The sequence below is a fragment of the Diabrotica undecimpunctata genome, chromosome 8 (assembly GCF_040954645.1).
Source record: "Diabrotica undecimpunctata isolate CICGRU chromosome 8, icDiaUnde3, whole genome shotgun sequence".
Lineage (NCBI taxonomy): Eukaryota > Metazoa > Arthropoda > Insecta > Coleoptera > Chrysomelidae > Diabrotica > Diabrotica undecimpunctata.
Genome location: NC_092810.1, coordinates 654,378 through 673,479, shown reverse-complemented (window position 1 = coordinate 673,479; position 19,102 = coordinate 654,378). Strand labels below are relative to the sequence as shown.

Below are 19,102 nucleotides of genomic sequence, written 5' to 3'. Positions count from 1 at the left end.
CCCCCTTTACCTTTTTCTTGCCTTTTTGTCTGTCTCCTCTTTCTCTTATTTACCGCGCTCCTCCCTTTCTTCTTCTTTTCCGCATTGAAATCGGAGCCTTTTCACTTCCTTTTCCATAAGCGGCCTCCTGATTTTCAACCTCTTATTTGTTTTCTTCGTCCTCCTTGCTGCCCTTTTTATTTTTTTCTAGTTGTCTTGACCATTTTTCTTTTTTCTCTATCTATATTAGTTTTCTTTTGAAAACGCTTGATATTATCCCTGCTGTTTTATTTGCTATTTTCCATTTTCCATTAATTTTATCTCCTATTTTCCTTGTTGCTTTCAACGTTTAAATTTCATTCTTAATGCTACGTTTATCCTTTCTTCTCACATTAGTTTTCTATTACTTTTTTTCTATATCCGTTGTAATTTCCATCTCTTGATATTCCTCCTGCTCTTGTTTGCTTTCTTCGTCTTTATCTTGTTTTTCGCTTTTTTCTGGCTTCCCATTTTTATCGTTGTCTTAATTTTCCGCGTCTTTTTCGTTCTTTATTTCGTTTCCTTGCTTTTTTCTTAATTTCCCCTCCTTTATCCATAATTCTCCCCTTGTCCTTTCTTTCTGTAATCTCGAGCTTTCCCTAAGATTTTAATGTCATCTTTAATAAGTTGTCGAAATGCCATTGTGTACAAATTAAATGGTTCCCGATTCCAGATATAGGAGATTGGGAGCCTGAAGGCTCCGGCGAGCACGGAGCAAGGGTTTGGTGTCCTGATATTCTGCAAGAAGGTCAATGGCATCACTTGGTGGTGGTGCTAAACAGGGCCGTACTGAAGAATTCATCTTTTTCGTTATACCTCGACGGGCAGCAGATACACAACCAGAAGATGCACTATATTTCGCAAAATCCTGGAGGCGGTGCCGCTAACTTGACCGTCGCTTCGTCTGTTTATGGTTATATCGGAACGCCGCCTGCTTGGAGGCGATATTCTAGATTGTGCTGGAAGCAAGGACCTTGTAACTTATTTGAAGAGGTAATTAGAGGATTTTCTTGAATTATTTATTTATTTAAATAAATTTATATCTATAGTAACTATATATAATCAGGTTTTATTGGATCGGTGTGATCAAAAAACTTGGACCTGTAGGTCGATAATATCGTTTGACAGTTTACAGTACTGTGATACCCAAAAATATGCTGTAACAATTACAAAAAATTATTTATAGCAAGAAATTTTATATGTTCAATAGCACAGTCAACAATATAAATATCTGCCAAGAATCCGGAGAAATACCAGATCAATTGAAATGATTCGAATTGTGAATATTTCGTTGTTGACGTTGACCATTTTTCAGGTTCTACCTCCAAATACAGTGACGTACATGTACCAGCTCGGGCCGCACTACATGGGTTCTTTTCTGGCTCCAATTTTGAACAACCCAGACATAGGATCGCTGGTCACGGAGGAAAAGGTCGTCTTCGGCCTGAACGCCAAAGCGGTCTCGCAGTTGACCTTAAATAAAATAAGAAAAGTCTACAGCCGAACTGACAATAAGTCTATAGCGAAGCAGCTGGGCATGTCTAGTCACGAGAGTGCTACCCCCATCAGGATCCTTCACAATTCAGCAGGACATCTAGCCGGTTCGGCCAGAACGTTAGGGGGAGTTATTATTGGGTACTTGGGAGTGCGAGTTTTCTGTCCAAGGCCCGTAGCTACGACGATAGACGCTGTGGGAGGTTGCTCGGTGCTTCTGGGACTTATTGCGATGGCACAAGATATAGAAAGCTTGTATGCAGGTTAGTCCAGTGTAATTTCATCTTTTATACCAGTCTAATATGATTTCTTCTGTATTTAGGGGTGAAGGCTTTGGTATGCGTTGTCAAAAGTAACAAAGTGGCTCAATCGGAGATGGATCGACGACGCGGTTACCAAACTTTGGCTATGTTACTCCGAAGAAAAAGAACTTTGTTGAATTCGCATATCCTTCATCTTGCTTTCAGCTTGGTAGGCACCGTAGATAGTGGAAGAGAGTCTTCAGCGATTCCTAACAGGACTGCGTTTCAAGTAAGTACTATAATCAATTTTACGATCACAGGTTTAGAGCGTTTTCTGTTGTGTAACATTTTTAAAACTAACATTTTCTTTTGCGAAAGCTGTAGTATAATTTTTTTTCTTAGGATCTTTTGTGTGACCTTGAAGTTTGGTACGAAGCTCCCGGAGAACTCCTCAGATCGCATCTGGAGCACCTATACGAACTAGCTGCCGAATCCAACGAAAAAAGAAACAATTCTTGGGTGATGAGGGAGCTCCAGCTGGTAGAGAAGCTTCTACATATCTGTCCCGACGTCAAACATCCAGCCACACGACAAGTCCTATTCTCTCTGCTTAGCGTTTTGCTCAGCAACCAACCCAGATACAACGACTTGTTGCTATTTGGACAATTCATGGCTTCCACGCTGCCTTCGACTTCCGAAGAGTCAGAAAAAGCTCTGGAGCTTCGGGAAGGTGATGCAGAAAGAGAAGGAGAAGGGGAGCACATTTTGCTCAGGAACAGGTGCTTGGGATTGCTGCATTCTTTGATTTTTTCGAGCAGGAACCACATTGGTGAAGAAATAGTGAAGACTCTAGGATTTGATTGGTTGTTATTGTTCATGCAACAGAATTTGCACTCTAGTACGGTGATTTGGGCGATGAGGATCTTGGTAGCCATCTGTTCGAGTCCCTCTTTGTTGGGAAGGTAAGTTTTTTCTTTCAATTTGCTAGAAATGATCGAAAATCTTCTAATACTTACTTTAAATTAAAACAATATGATCAAATCACTGCTTTTAATGTTGTTTATTATTAAAAATGCGTTTAGGTTCCGAGAGGGTCTCAACAATGGCGGTTGGCTTCGATACACAGAACAAGTGACGCACAATAAGATGGCGGTCGTGTTAGGCAACCAACTAAACAATGTCCATTGCAACGATTTTAAGTCCGAAGCTCTTCACATTCCAGGCTTCAAATTTTTATCGTGGCTGCTTCCGTACCATCTCGAAATCTCCGAATTGTACTTTTTGATAACGGCGTTGATGATGGGACAGCCGGCGAAGCTACTTCCTGCGGAAATGAGGTTCGATTTGGATTCGGTATGGGCGTTCCTGTGGGGCGGATCCATCAACCATCAACCTATCAGCAGTCTCATTCCCAGGATCAGCTTGTGCTCCGAGGCCGTAGTGGTACTTTTGGGGATGGCTAAAGCGATGGCCCACGCCGAAGAAGGAAGTTTGCCGCCCTGGTTGCAGAACCATCCGATATCTATAGTTCAAGTAAGTTCACGATTGTTTTTCCTAATAATATTTACTTTAGATGATATCATGAAAGTCTTTTGCGGTTTTATTTTTGAGTTTCTCTGTGAGGTTCATAGCAATTTTTTTGCGAAATTCGATGGCCAAAGACGGCTTTATGTACATTTTACTAAGACTTAGTATGCTCTAATACTATTTAATACTTTATTTTTTATATATTTGGTTTTGTTGCCTTTTTCTTTGTTGCGATCTTCTTTTTTGTATCATGTTTTTCCCCATTCGATACATTATGATATGAATCGACCGCGTAGTATGTTTATTCAGGGAAGTAGCAAGGGTTTGGCGTAACAATACCATTCTTCTTTATTTTTTTAAAGTCTGTTTTCATTCTCACTATGATACGTTTTGGTATAGTTATACCCCACTGGGTAGTGATAAAAACTGTTTCAGCGATTGCTACGTAATTTGGGGACATACAAGTTGCATTTACTTTCTGTCATATACAGTAGATGGCGCTACTTGGCTTGACTCCTCCGCTAAGTATGAAATTTGACTAAGAATCTTGCCTGTCTCTCGTTTTGACCCTACTCCTCGATAGGACCCAACTAGACGGTATATGTTTTAGTGTGAACGAAGACATACTTTTAGAAAGAGAAAACATACGTTTATGGCTTCTGCTGCATTTCACGACGCCCCTTAAAAACAAATTACAGAAATTTGTATTTGGAAGATAGACTTTGAAAGAATTTATTATATAATTGGTCTAAGTTAATGATTTTCTGAATTTGTCTAAATTTTATCATCATTTTAATTATCATTTATTTAGGTACTATTCCAACTATACCACAACATGCCGGAATTCATGCCGATATTCATGTCTTCGGAGGTCCTGAGCGCCCTCGCCAGTGTTCTCTTTCTTCCGATAACCAATAGTGACAGCATAGATAGCAGCGGTGCCTCTACTCCAGCGGGAGACGAAGTGGATCCTCTGATGATGATGGCTCGTGCTGCTGATGAGCAAAACTTGATCAACCATCCAGTTAGGCAGTTCATCATAGACTTTATCAGAGTTATTGTCGTTGATTCACTCAGTTTGCCTCTGACTGGAAAGAATTCGCCTGTCATCGATTTGGTTTTGGACGCTTACCCTGAAAATTCGAGCAACAGTCAGCAAATCACATACCAAACAGAGGTAATTCTATTTAATAACTAATAATGACCAATCCATTGCATTTTACATCTGGAAATATATGTAAACGTTGTATTTGTTTCTTTGAAGATCTTGGTGACCTTAATGGACCATTTACTGGCAGCAGACATGCTGGTAGGCGACCAGGCTGCTATACCTATCGTCCCACTTCTATCAGCTCACATCCAGTACGTCACTCCTAACGTTTTTTACCTGACTGCAAGAATCGTCGATAAATTATGGCAAGGCTGTCTCACCAAAGATCCTCACGAAGTATTCGACTTCATAGTCAAGTTAATCGGTCAGGCTAAACGACGAACGGGAAATATTTCTTTGGAAAGCTTGTACCATTGTCTGAATAGGAGTATTTTGTTCTTGCTGAGCCGGCCTACAGATAGTATAGCGGACCAGATGTCGGTACTGGAAGCTTTGCACAAGCTTACGACTAATAGGTTGATAGTTTTCGGAGCCGGTAACCACGAGCTGGACTTTGTCGGCTGTCTCAGCTACTGTCTGCTTCAACTTACGTCAGATATGAAGATAATGCTGGATTCCAACATGAAGACCACGTGGCACGTCAACCCGAGCAGCGATCTTGAATCGAGGGACGAGCAATTGAATTGCCATCAAGGAAAAAATCTGATGGCAGGTGCTGCTCTTAGAGTCTGGGAGGAACTTTACGTATGCAAGAAGCCGGCCATTGAGGAGGTGTTCAAGGTGACTCTTGCGCAGCCCCACCAGAATTCCAAAGCGCCAGATCTTCTACTAGTTAGGTAAGTGCAAAACTGGGGAAATTGGCGAAATGTAAAGCTCATATCTTCTAGGGACCAAGTATTTGACGCTGCTTCGAAGCTGTGGTTGAACTACGTAGAAGGCGAGAGGAAGGCAGTGTACAGAGTTCCTTTTGAGCTTCATAATCAGATTCAGTCCAAGATACACAAGGTTACAGGCGGACTGACGAGACTTGCTAGTAGAACCAAGGTCAAAAAGGACGAAACCATCAAGGTTCCCATTAGAATTGGGAAAAAGCGAGCCTTTACATGGACGTACTCTCACATAAACTTGTTAAAGTAAGATATTTTGTTAATACTTGCATTTTTCTTTATCTCTTATCATTACATTTGAGATTTACATACTAAAATCGTTTTTCAACTTTTGAACAAGAAATTTTCCGCAATTTTACAGTTATGTCTCACCAATACATTTATTTTTCGTATTATAGAAGTTTGATGGAAATGAGACGTCAGCAGCACCAGAACACCTCTCAGCATACACAACGTTACGTTCACCAGGAGTGGCTACAGACCGAGAACGACCTAACTCGAGAACGAGGACTGTGGGGCCCTCCAGAACCGAGTTCTTTGGACAAGTGGATGTTGGATATGACAGAGGGTCCACACAGGATGCGAAAAAAGACCATGAAGAACGATTTGTTCTACTCCCACTATCCGTACAGGGTGGAACAAGAGAAGGGCTTGTTGAAGTATAAGGTAAGAACACTAAGGTTTTGAGCGTAAAACATTACGATATTCGCGTAAAACTTGACAAGTGAGTTAAAAATAGACAGCTGTAGCCGCCATTTTGGGACGTGATCAAGTGTCGTTAGATAGCTTATCTTTTAACGTCATAAAAAGTGTAGGGGAGGTTCTATTGGGTCATTTTAAGTTGTGGTTTCTTTCTAGATATTATTCTATGGCTTTTCTATGTGTTTCCTTATAGGTAGCTACCAGTTATCACAGCAAAGAGTACTATAATGCCATCCAACTGAGAAAGCACTTGGGAGTAAGTGGAATGATGGAACCGGAAAGATCTGATAGTGTTGTAGAAGAACCGTCTCCTCTACCTTTTCCCCCAGCTCTCTCCCAGTTGGCCAGGTTGAGGTCAGATCCCGATGATCTACAGGAGGAAGCCGACGGCGAAGAGGAATCTTCGTCTCAACCTGACAATCAGACTTTAATGAGGTTGTTGGAAGCAAATGAAAAGGTAGGATCTATGAATGTGTTTTTATTAATCTTTTGATCAAAAAATGTCTTGTAGATTACATATATGTTCAGATGTGCGAGGATTCAGGGGTTAGATACTACAGAAGGTCTTTTATTGTTCGGCCAAGAACATTGCTACGTTGTGGACGGGTTCACTCTACTGAAAAACCGAGAAATTAGAGATATCGAGAGCGTACCACATAACACCAATGAATACGAACCGATTTTGCCAAATCCTGGATCTCCTCGAAGATCCAGAGCCATGAGGCAGTGTTCAAAGTTTTCATACGACGATATAAGGTTAGTTATTGCGTAATAATTATTTAACAACCCTATTATATTATAAAAAACTGTAATTATGTATTGAATTACCTCGATTTTAACTGTGTCGAGTTTCTGACTGCTTCGTAGGGGTCATCTTCAGGTTTTTATGTATACAAACTGTAGCTAAATCTTCGAAAGTGGCTCCAACGAGTGAATCGAAACACGATCGTGACAAATCGACGCGGTTTAACCCCGAAATTAGATAACTTTGACGGTAGTTTCTCTTATACTGTTAATCTCTTAGGGAAGTGCACAAAAGAAGATACCTGCTCCTACCGATGGCTTTAGAAGTGTTCTCTGGCGATGGCAGGAACTACCTGTTGGCTTTTCCGCGCAAAATTCGCAACAAAGTCTACCAAAGGTTCATGGCGACGGCCACTGGTATAGCTGATAGCGCCCAGCAATCTGTGGCTGGTCAGAAAAGGACGGCGAACGTTGAACAGGCGACAGGGTTGTTAAGCAACCTCATCGGTGAAACCAGCGTTACTCAGAGATGGGTGGTAAGTACAAATTTATTGATTATTATCATTTTATAACGAGTTAAATCTGCTACTAGACATATAACTACCCTAACATGTTTCATGTATGGTTACCGTCTACTTTATGGTTTTTAGAGAGGAGAAATATCAAACTTCCAGTATTTAATGTACTTAAACACTTTGGCTGGCAGATCTTACAATGATCTAATGCAGTACCCGGTATTTCCGTGGATATTAGCCGACTATGATTCAGAGGAACTAGATTTGACAGATTCTAACACCTTTAGGGACTTCACGAAGCCAATGGGGGCTCAAAGTCCTGAACGCTTGGAACAATTTAAGAAAAGATTTAAGGTGAGTGAAACCAGAACTGATTTATTGTACATTTGTTTGCTAATGTACTTTTTAAACAGGAATGGGACGACCCTCACGGCGAAACGCCACCCTATCACTACGGTACTCACTACTCGAGCGCGATGATTGTCTGCTCTTATTTGGTACGCTTAGAACCATTCACCCAGCATTTCTTGAGACTCCAAGGTGGCCACTTCGACTTAGCTGATCGCATGTTCCACTCCGTCAAAGAAGCCTGGCTGTCGGCTTCCAAACACAACATGGCCGACGTCAAAGAACTCATCCCCGAATTCTTTTACCTCGACGAGTACCTTTGTAATTCGAATCAGTTCGATTTGGGGGTGAAACAGAATGGTGTGAGTCTTGGCAACGTGGTACTGCCCCCCTGGGCGAAGCAAGATACCAGAGAGTTCATTAGAGTGCATAGACAAGCGCTGGAGTGCGATTTCGTGTCACAGAATCTTCACCACTGGATCGATTTGATTTTTGGGTATAAACAACAAGGCCAACCCGCCGTGGATGCCGTTAATGTGTTCCATCATCTTTTCTACGAAGGAAACGTGGACATAGATAAGTAAGTAACAAAAAACAACGGTTCTTTTTTGCACATATACAACTGATAATTATTTACAGTATCGACGATCCTTTGAAGAAAAACGCCACTATAGGATTCATCAACAATTTTGGTCAAATTCCCAAGCAGTTGTTTAAGAAACCTCATCCTTGCAAGAAAATGGCCGGTTCTAATAATAGGACGTCCGTCATCGATACGGGATCTCTGGTGCAAGCGTTTTCTCTTCCACAACCAGAGAAGTTGTTCTTCCACCATCTCGATAACTTAAGGCCATCTCTACAACCCATCAAAGGTAAGGCCATAATATCGTTGTAATAAAGTCATATCTTTTTGTTGTTTTATGCACTTTGTTCCACTTTGTGCATATTGCAAGCGCATCCGGAATGCGCAGCTTTCATGATCTTATTTTTTGCAATAATATGGAACATTACGCCGTTAAACAGATATTTTGTATAACAATAAAACACTGAAAACTTTGTTTTCAAAACTTCCACAAAATTTATTTTAAATTCTTATCACTACAGCTGTTTCGGCTGATTGCCTTTCTCAAGTGATCTGTTTTTGGCATGGGTTTACACTTTATAGTCTCTAATGGAATAGGTTGAGGAGGGGAGAACTGTTTGTCTCAAGCTGGTCATTCAGAATTATATCTGTGTTTTTTAATTTGTTGATTTCCATAGATTCTAACAAAGATAGCTTAAGGCCTTTATTTTGAATGTGGAGAATTTTAAATTCATCATTAAAAGAATGATTATGATCTAGAAGGTGAGGTGCGTATGTAGAATCTGTTTTTCTATTATTGAAAGCCCTTTTATGTTCATAAACCTACCCATACTGACACGACTATTCACAATTCATCATCCCATACCCACACAACATAAACTGGCAGCCTATCATAGTATGTTACATAGATTTACAGCAATTCCTATGTCAAAATACAATTTTGAGACAGAATTAAATATCACTAAGCAAATAGCAGTAAACAATGGATACAACGAACAAACAATTAATAAAATGTTAAATCAAAAACAACACAAGAAAGCCCTGAACTTAGTATTTCCATCACCAGAGAAAAAACCCAGTACCTTCTGCTCGATCACATATACAGGCAAAATATCAACAAAAATAGCCAAACACATAAAAAAGAAAGGAATAACCCCAGCTTTCAGAACAAATAACAACCTAGGCAAATATATTAAAAACAACAAGAGCCAACATAAAAAACACTTACACAGTGGTGTGTACAAACTTAAATGTGGCGACTGCCCAAAAACTTACATTGGTCAAACAGGTAGAAATTTTAATAAACGAATAGCAGAACATAAAAGGGCTTTCAATAATAGAAAAACAGATTCTACATACGCACTTCACCTTCTAGATCATAATCATTCTTTTAATGACGAATTTAAAATTCTCCACATTCAAAATAAAGGCCTTAAGCTATCTTTGTTAGAATCTATGGAAATCAACAAATTAAAAAACACAGATATAATTCTGAATGACCAGCTTGAGACAAGCAGTTCTCCCCTCCTCAACCTATTCCATTAGAGACTATAAAGTGTAAACCCATGCCAAAAACAGATCACTTGAGAAAGGCAATCAGCCGAAACAGCTGTAGTGATAAGAATTTAAAATAAATTTTGTGGAAGTTTTGAAAACAAAGTTTTCAGTGTTTTATTGTTCCAAAAAATGCATTTCCATCAAGTAACGGTCGAAACCATCAATCAGATATTTTGTACAATAATATGCAACATTGCTTCGTGAAACAGATATATTGTGCAATAATATCGAATATTGCGCCGTAAAACAAATATTTTACGCACTAATATGGAACATTGCGCTGTTAAACAGAAATTTTGTGTATTAATATGGAACACGGCGTCTTTAAACAGATGTTTTATGCAATAACAAGGAACATAGCGCTGTTACACAGATATTTTGTGCAATAATATGGAACGTTGCGCCGTTAAAGAGATATTTTGTGCAATAATATGGAACGTTGCGCCGTTAAAGACATATTTTGTGCAATAATATATAATAAAACGCCATTTAAATGTTATTTTGTGATTTTTAAGAGATAATTTCAAACATAATTCCTAGTTGTTGTGTTTTGTGCATTTTATAAGAAAAGAGTAAATACACCATCTTTCTGCTGTCATTTTGTGAAATAATGGCGCCATGGTGTTGTAATTTTGTGCATTAGGATAAATTATTTATTTTCATTTTTTGCATTCTATAAGAAAATGTAGATTTCCGTTCTTATTTTGTGCAATAATAAAAAAATAGCTTTTATGATGTAATTTTGTGTCATATACAAGATAGGGATCGCAGTGCTTTCCTAGTATTATCCTAGCATGTACAAGATAAAATAATCCATGAGATTTTGAACGCAATATTGATAAAAAAAAATCATATAAATAAACATTATCTTAAAACTATAAAAACTACAATTGTTCATGTGTGATATTGAAAAATCGATATTTTCTGACATGAAAGTTCCAAATTCCATGTATTGTGTTTCAGAAGTGAAAAGTCCAGTAGGTCAAATTCTTCACGTGGACCGCTCAGTCCTAGCTGTCGAACAGAACAAAGTTCTAATGCCCCCAGCGTTCAATAAGTACGTGGCGTGGGGTTTTGCGGATCATTCCCTTAGGATAGGCAATTATGAGAGCGATAAGGCTGTGTTTGTATCGGAAAGTGTCGTGCAGAACAACGGAGAGATCCTGGCATGCGTGTGTCCGAGTCCCAAGTCCATTGTCACTGCTGGTACAAGCTCGGTAAGATTCTTAGAACTATTTAAAATTGTTTGAAATATTTAAAATTGGATTTAATATAGTTTTGCTGTATTCTGATAGTAATTCTTAGAAGTTACTTAATTCGATTTCGTTAAATATTTAGGTGGTCACTGTGTGGGAGTATGAAGCTCGTAAAAAATCTCTGACAATAAAACACAGCCTGTACGGTCACACAGACGCCATCACTTGCTTAGCTGCGAGTCCAGCGTACAACGTCATCATTTCCGGTTCAAGAGACTGCACTGCGATCATCTGGGATCTGTCTAGAGGCGTTTTCGTACGACAGCTCAGAGGCCACGCCGGTCCTGTCGCTGCTGTGGCTGTCAATGATCTTACAGGAGATATAGCTACTTGTGCTGCCACCTGGTAAGTCCTTATTCCATTATTAATCTGTATGTTTCGTAAGTTACAATTCGGTAATCATTTATAATGGATTATTTATTATAGTAGCAACGTTATAATTCATTGTTATTTAGGTTGCATGTTTGGAGCATTAATGGAGACGAATTAGCTAGTGTTAACACGTGCATTGGCACAGCTGATCGAATGCAACAGATCCTATGTGTTGCTTTTTCGCAGACTCACGAATGGGACTCGCTAAATGTCATCATGACAGGCTCGTCGGATGGTGTGACAAGAGTAAGTACCTTTATATGTACTGAAAAATTCTTCCATATTGTGCTATCCTAACCTCACATAACCTATAAAGTTATATTAACTAAAATAATGCTTTACTTTTCTTTTTAGATGTGGTCCATCGATTATGTGCAAGTACCAGATGATCAGAACTCTAATTCGATCAGTTCCAAGCCCCCGATCGAACCCAAGTCCCCGAAATCACCAAAATCTCCTAAGCCCAGTGATACAGTTTCCAAACCGTCGTCAATACACCACAGACTTGTAAAGCAGATACATGTATCGAGCAGCTCGTCTTTGGGTAAGTTTAAACTAACTATATATGAAGATAAGAATGTATAAGTCGAGATATCTATCAAAGTTTAAATATTATTCAATAAAATTGTAATTTAATTACAAAATTTATCAATAAACTCGAAAATGTTATTTTTATCGCAGGAAGTGCAGGTAATTTGATGAAATCAGGTTCTGAAAGCAGCCTTTCCGAAGAAAACACGAGACGCAGTTCGATAGACAGGCAGATCAGCAACGAAAGCAGTTCGAAAGAGTGGAGGAGCGAACAACAAGACGAGAAAGACACTTGCAGCGACACAGAAGAGGTTGCCCCTCCGGTGGCGCCTGCTAGAAGAAGAAGATCGAGGGTACACTGCGGATTTAGAAAAAGTGAAGGTAAATTGGTAACGATTTGACGGCGACTCTCAGAATAATTTTGTTTGTTTGTTTAGGTGGCAACAGTGCGGAAACCCCTAGCATAGACATCGATGATGGTTCTGGACTGAGGACGAGCAAATCTGACACTAGTCTGACAGATTCGTTCGTCATGATATCCGAAACGAAGAAGAAATCGCCCAATCCTTTGAATTCACTTCGACCAGGTATGAAATAATCATTTAAGGCATATTTGACAAACTATTTCGATATTTTTGTTCTACCTATATCTATATATACCTTTTGCAGTCTATTTTAATTTTAATCATGTGCATTACCTGAATAAGATTCGCAGCTTACATTTTTATTTTCTAGTACTTTTTTATTTGTATTTCTTTCAGTTCGCTAGAATTTTCATGTTTTCATGCAAAGAATAAAGAAGTTTATATACAGGGAGGCGTAAAATACACTAGAAGACATCATAATATCTATATTCGTTTACATTATGTGATGTCCTCTCGTGGGAGTCACTATCCGGGTAGCTTTTAGACAGTCAGAGACAGAGTTCAAAATAAAAATAAAACTTTATTGTCTTCCTTAAATTAAATTGACAAAAATCTTATGTACATATTTACAATTTGGTTTAGTCTTCTCAGTACCTGGCCTATTTATTCAAATTAAGTTTGACCTTGTCATATGAAATTAGTGTTATCGGCAAGCGAGTGTGTATTTGAAATTTTACGGGAACGTTGTATCGATTCAATAACAGCGGACGATAGGTACAAAGAAAGGAAAGGAACTCAACTCAACGTCCCTTAAGTGATTCGGGTTAATAGGACACTCCTCGACAGTCTCAACACGACTGCTTCAGAGTACGGGTAGTGAAGAGCTCAACACGCTCTTCGGGTAACGGCGGTATGGGACGGAACAACTTGTGAACTCAACACGTCCACAAGCCGGGGTAGGGAAGAAGAGAACCTTCAGTCAACACCTGTCGATTCTCTCTCTATGAGGAAATGTTGCGGTTTATATAGCGGAGCTTGGTAATTAGTTTTGCCCTTTCTACTGTCGATACCTTCCTACTTCATGGGTTGGTTCGCGCGCACGCTGGTTTAACGGTGATGGCTTGGACTCATCGTTACAATTATGACATTTTTTGGTCGAGTTGAATCTCATCTGATAGCGATAGAATCTTTAAGCAAACTTCCCACTTACTGGAGTGATATTGCTATGTAGCGTTTTCCAAAAAGGTCATTTTAGATCCATGTCATTAAACTTTCATTATTTTTGTAGATATTTGAAGTTATATGTTAGTATTGTCTGCGTATTGCCACACTTCCTTTCATATATCTATTAAATATTTAGTTTAGAAATTACTTAATTAAACTGATTACTGATGGATAACTTATTTTAATAGAATCAACATGCTACATTTTTTTATTTGCTTTATCATTTTCTCACTTACAAACAAACATGACGTCGACGAATCTCATAATTACACAATAGCCAACCTACACTAGCTACCAACCTATATTTAACAATATTCCCCTTTTTCTAGTTGACATATTTCATTGTAGAGCTGATTTTATGCATTTTAATTCAATTTCCAGGTTTTAAGTGGCAAAGACAACTAGTTTTTAGAAGTAAGCTAACCATGCACACCGCATTCGATCGAAAAGACAATACAGAACCTGCTTCTATCACTGCCCTCGCAGTTTCTAAGTGAGTACATTCAAAATAATAACCGTTACAGCAAAACAATAACCGTTGTTGGTTATAGGTTTAATTTTAGCTGCCTTAATGTCGACAACGTTTGTTGTTTTTTGTTTTGCATTTAGTGTAATACCATCTCAGATCGCGAAACTATTTTTTTATGGCATTTCTGTTAACTACTACATTTAATTGGAAGTAACCACAATTTTGGTTGAAAATGCGTTGATTTTGATTTTTGATTTCTTTTTCGGTAATCTTTCTTAAAATAAACTTATTTTCAACTACTATTGTGGTTCATTTCCATTAATTAGAGTAGATACTGCATTGGTTGTTGTATCACACTTAAACGTAGCGTTTGACGATTTTAGGGACCACCGTAGCGTATACGTAGGAGATACCCGCGGTAGGGTCTTTTCGTGGAGCGTTTGCGACATTCCGGGCAGGGCGGCCGACCACTGGTTGAAGGACGAAGGCGCCGATTACTGCGCCGCCTGCAGCATCAAGTTCAGCATATACGAACGACGGCACCATTGCCGTAACTGCGGCCAAGTCTTCTGTTCGAAATGTAGCAGGTTCGAATGCGAAATTTCGAGACTGCGCATCCTCAAACCGGTCAGGGTATGCCAGAGCTGTTACGCCGCCCTAAAGACGGATAAATCTTAAGGAAATAGAAAGACGTAAGAGTTTAGTAGATGTGACGTACCTCGACTGCCCTTCTCGCAGATGATCCTGTAGAATATTAGAGAATGTACTAGAAGGTGTCGATATTTTTGGAGTAAAACCTTTAAAGAGGATAACTACAAAAGAAAAATTAATAAAAATTACTTGTTTATCTATAATAGCCGTATGTGTGAGACTTAAACGTCAACACTGTCACTAACGAGACACCTAGTCATGGCTGTCGATAGAATTTTTGACATTTGACAGTTTATATCTGACAGATATTATATGTGCTTGTCACTATTGTTACCAGTGTTGCCAGCTATGTTGGTAACGCTGTTAGTAACATACAGTTGGCAGGTCGGTGTAGAGAACCATATTCCTGTATTTAAACTTTAAAATCCGGAGACCTCGATGGACGTTGAGGTTTCCTGTAAAAATTGGCGTTTTATTAATAAACTCACTATTAATAACCAACCACAACGCCAATCACAATTTTAGAATTAAAAAAAAAATATTCCATAATATATTTTAATTTTTTATTATGGAATCTAAAACGTTCGGTAACTTTAAATTTTTTTGATTGATGCAAAATGGTAAGTCTTCGTTTATTGAATTATTCTTATGAGCGACGTTTTTTTTCGGAAATGTCTAGTAGAATACAGGGTGTGTCCAAGTGAATACATCGCTCAAATTAAAGTAAAATTCGAATGACTGTAACCTTTAAGAATTAAAAATCTTGACGAAAAATGGAATGTACAAGGAAAATAACTTTTAAGGCCAAAATAATGCTACATAAATACATATTATAATTTTATCAACCATGTACTTGTGGTCCCATTACATTTTTTTACATAACCTATATATAATAGTCATGTGATTCTTCTTTATTTTACGGTCACATAACACCATAAAAAGGATTAAGGAAAGTATTACACTTCACACATTGTAATCTAAGGTCCCACTGCACATTTTTACATACAGGATGGTGAATCGTCAAACGGGTTATAGGAAACTCAATGGGAAATTCTAAATTGTTGAATTCCTGCTTCCCTAATTATTTTACACCAAAAGTCAAGAAAAACTATTAGTAGAGGACTGAAAGATGTATCGAAAACAAATATTAAAATTGTTCTACGAATTAAACGTATTCCAAAATTTTGTAAGAATATAATACATTTTTCAGGCCACCCCTTAAAGTCAGGCCACACGCGATGCAAGAACGTGTATGACATGTTGCGTTTGGTCATATTGATGTTTCTGATACATATTTAACAATATTTGAATTGCCAAAATTTTTATTTTGTGATTTATTGTTTAAAAAACAATTAAGTTGATTGAATAATGTATTCAGTTGAGGAGAAAGTAGCAATAATAAAAATGTTTTATTCAGGTAATAGTGCGCAAATTGTCAGTTCTTTATTTAGAGTAATATGTCCCAGTAGACCAATTCCAAGTCATTCAACAAATCAAAGGATTTTACAAAATTTTGAAAATACTGGGACGGTGATTTCTAATTGCACCTGTACAAACAATATTGCTGAGGTACCAAGAAATTTAGAAAATTAAAATGAAATAAATGTATTACCTGCAGTTGTAGAAAATCCTAGAATATGTTCTCGGGCCATTGCAGACCAGTTTAATATTCATAATTCCACGGCCTTAAAAATTTTGAAAAGAAATAAATTCCGTTCATATAAATTTCAATGTCACCAAAACCTAAGAGAAGGAGATGCTGAGCGACGAGCGGAATTTTGTTATGAAATTTTAGAGAATGGTAATGCAGACAGACAATTTTTAAAAAACATTTTGTTTAGTGATGAATGTACATTTACATTAAATAATAAACCAAATGTTAAAAATTATAGGATTTAATCGACAAGAAAGCCTGAGGATATTATTGAAAGTCATACCCAATATTGTCGAAAAATAAATGTCTGGTTGGGAATATTTAGACACAATATTATTGGACCATTTTTCTATGAGGAAACTTTAAATTAATTGATGGAATCGACCGTTACTTGATGGAAATTCATTTTATGTAACAATAAAACACTGAAAACTTTGTTTTCAAAACTTCCACAAAATTTATTTTAAATTCTTATCACTACAGCTGTTTCGGCTAATTGCCTTTCTCAAGTGACCTGTTTTTGGCATGGGTTTACACTTTATAGTCTCTAATGAAATAGGTTGAGGAGAGGAGAACTGTTTGTCTCAAGCTGGTCATTCAGAATTATATCTGTGTTTTTTAATTTGTTGATTTCCATAGATTCTAACAAAGATAGCTTAAGGCCTTTATTTTGAATGTGTAGAATTTTAAATTCGTCATTAAAAGAATGATTATGATCTAGAAGGTGAAGTGCGTATGTAGAATCTGTTTTTCTATTATTGAAAGCCCTTTTATGTTCTGCTATTCGTTTATTAAAATTTCTACCTGTTTGACCACTGTAAGTTTTTGGGCAGTCGCCACATTTAAGTTTGTACATACCACTGTGTAAGTGTTTTTTATGTTGGCTCTTGTTGTTTTTAAATTATTTGCCTAGGTTGTTATTTGTTCTGAAAGCGGGTGTTATTCCTTTCTTTTTTATGTGTTTGGCTATTTTTATTGATATTTTGCCTGGATATGTAATCGAGCAGAAGGTACTTCTGCTACTAATTTCCACCACGAGAGAAAAAACCCAGTACCTTCTGCTCGATTACATATCCAGGCAAAATATCAATAAAAATAGCCAAACACATAAAAAAGAAAGGAATAACACCAGCTTTCAGAACAAATAACAACCTAGGCAAATATATTAAAAACAACAAGAGCCATCATAAAAAACACTTACACAGTGGTGTGTACAAACTTAAATGTGGCGACTGCCCAAAAACTTACATTGATCAAACAGGTAGAAATTTTAATAAACGAATAGCAGAACATAAAAGGGCTTTCAATAATAAAAAAACAGATTCTACATACGCACTTCATCTTCTAGATCATAATCATTCTTTTAATGACGAATTTAAAATTCTACACATTCAAAATAAAGGCCTTAAGCTATCTTTGTTAGAATCTATGGAAATCAACAAATTAAAAAACACAGATATAATTCTGAATGACCAGCTTGAGACAAACAGTTCTCCTCTCCTCAACCTATTTCATTAGAGACTATAAAGTGTAAACCCATGCCAAAAACAGGTCACTTGAGAAAGGCAATTAGCCGAAACAGCTGTAGTGATAAGAATTTAAAATAAATTTTGTGGAAGTTTTGAAAACAAAATTTTCAGTGTTTTATTGTTACATAAAATTTAAATTCAAAAAAGTGAATCGATGTGAAGACCCGCTATTCTATGACGATACTCGTGACGACGCCATCTTGTGGCGCTAGTTCCGTAACGCTCGCCTTTGCATTTCACAATGGAGAAAAAAGTAAAATACGACGTTAGTATATAAGGTTAGCTTCAAAAATTATCTTTAATTTGATGTAGAAAAACATGCATATACACATTGAGCAGCCTATTAATTGAATTAAAAATATTTGCAACCTGTTATCAATGTATTCTATTCTTAAATGTATGTAAAAATGTGAGTTTGATTAACCACGTTATGAATGTAGTGATCCTGTACTTTATTCCTAGTCTTTACAAATCGAAAAGCTTTCAAAATGTTAAGAAAGTCAAAAAATTTGAATAAAACTGTATAAAACTAACTTTTTATGAAAATTACTTGTATATGAAATCACCCTGTATTCTGCACGACTTACCAAAAACCAGTCTGTACAATATATGATATCCACCAATTGTAAACTTTTTTGGTATTGATTTTACTAATTGTTTTGTTTTTGTTTGTTCAAATGATCGTTGAAAGTAAAACATTTTATTATTTATTGAGAAAAATGATTTTTTGCTTGATAGCACTATTATAGCCTTCGGATATATAATTTTATACCACTATTCGTCTGTACAGTATATTTTCGTTGTTTTTACAACTTTTTTCGATATATGATCTATATTTTATTAAGACAGCTATCTAATATGATAGTGTTTACTAGTCCCGATAATAATTCGTCAAACATGAAACGTACTGGGTCATAAAAATTTGTATGAAGCGAGGAATATGGATAAAATGTAAGATTAAGACCAATGAATAAGCCCGAGTGGCGCTTCTGAACAGAATAGCTTGTTGAAAATCATTAATTACCATACTTGGCTGTGCGACCCAAGACCAGAGGCTACAAAAAATAAAGTTAGAGTCCATTTTGAACAGAACTAGAGAATGGAGACTTTTAAGAAGTAGCTGAGTGGCCCAAGATGGGAAAATGTAGAAGAAAAAACAAATTATGTTGATGAATTTTATCAATTTACAAAAATATCATTTAGATCTGATCGCTGTCTTAGTAGATATATTATTTTTTATATTACTGCCTTTTTTATATGATTTTTACGTAATTTTACTATAGGATTTTAGCGTGTGTTTTCAATTTATACGATTTTATTTAT

The 19,102-nt window shown here is 37.2% G+C and overlaps 1 protein-coding gene across 1 annotated transcript in view; it reads left to right on the top strand.

Moving 5' to 3' along the window:
- The window catches only part of bchs (WD repeat and FYVE domain containing 3 bchs), a 33,045-nt gene extending 15,711 nt beyond the window's left edge, over window positions 1-17,334 (top strand). Inside the window, exons 18-40 of the mRNA XM_072541760.1 lie at window positions 692-1,011; window positions 1,334-1,775; window positions 1,835-2,043; window positions 2,157-2,716; window positions 2,837-3,287; window positions 4,093-4,458; window positions 4,546-5,228; window positions 5,280-5,525; window positions 5,678-5,945; window positions 6,175-6,438; window positions 6,493-6,737; window positions 7,006-7,261; window positions 7,376-7,594; window positions 7,654-8,168; window positions 8,228-8,460; window positions 10,692-10,945; window positions 11,067-11,329; window positions 11,440-11,602; window positions 11,711-11,900; window positions 12,038-12,268; window positions 12,325-12,474; window positions 13,858-13,969; window positions 14,329-17,334. Coding sequence (XP_072397861.1) covers window positions 692-1,011; window positions 1,334-1,775; window positions 1,835-2,043; window positions 2,157-2,716; window positions 2,837-3,287; window positions 4,093-4,458; window positions 4,546-5,228; window positions 5,280-5,525; window positions 5,678-5,945; window positions 6,175-6,438; window positions 6,493-6,737; window positions 7,006-7,261; window positions 7,376-7,594; window positions 7,654-8,168; window positions 8,228-8,460; window positions 10,692-10,945; window positions 11,067-11,329; window positions 11,440-11,602; window positions 11,711-11,900; window positions 12,038-12,268; window positions 12,325-12,474; window positions 13,858-13,969; window positions 14,329-14,623 — 6,935 coding nt within the window. The 3' untranslated portion in view covers window positions 14,624-17,334. The remainder of the gene's footprint in view (window positions 1-691; window positions 1,012-1,333; window positions 1,776-1,834; window positions 2,044-2,156; window positions 2,717-2,836; window positions 3,288-4,092; window positions 4,459-4,545; window positions 5,229-5,279; window positions 5,526-5,677; window positions 5,946-6,174; window positions 6,439-6,492; window positions 6,738-7,005; window positions 7,262-7,375; window positions 7,595-7,653; window positions 8,169-8,227; window positions 8,461-10,691; window positions 10,946-11,066; window positions 11,330-11,439; window positions 11,603-11,710; window positions 11,901-12,037; window positions 12,269-12,324; window positions 12,475-13,857; window positions 13,970-14,328) is intronic.
- Window positions 17,335-19,102: the final 1,768 nt, after the last annotated feature.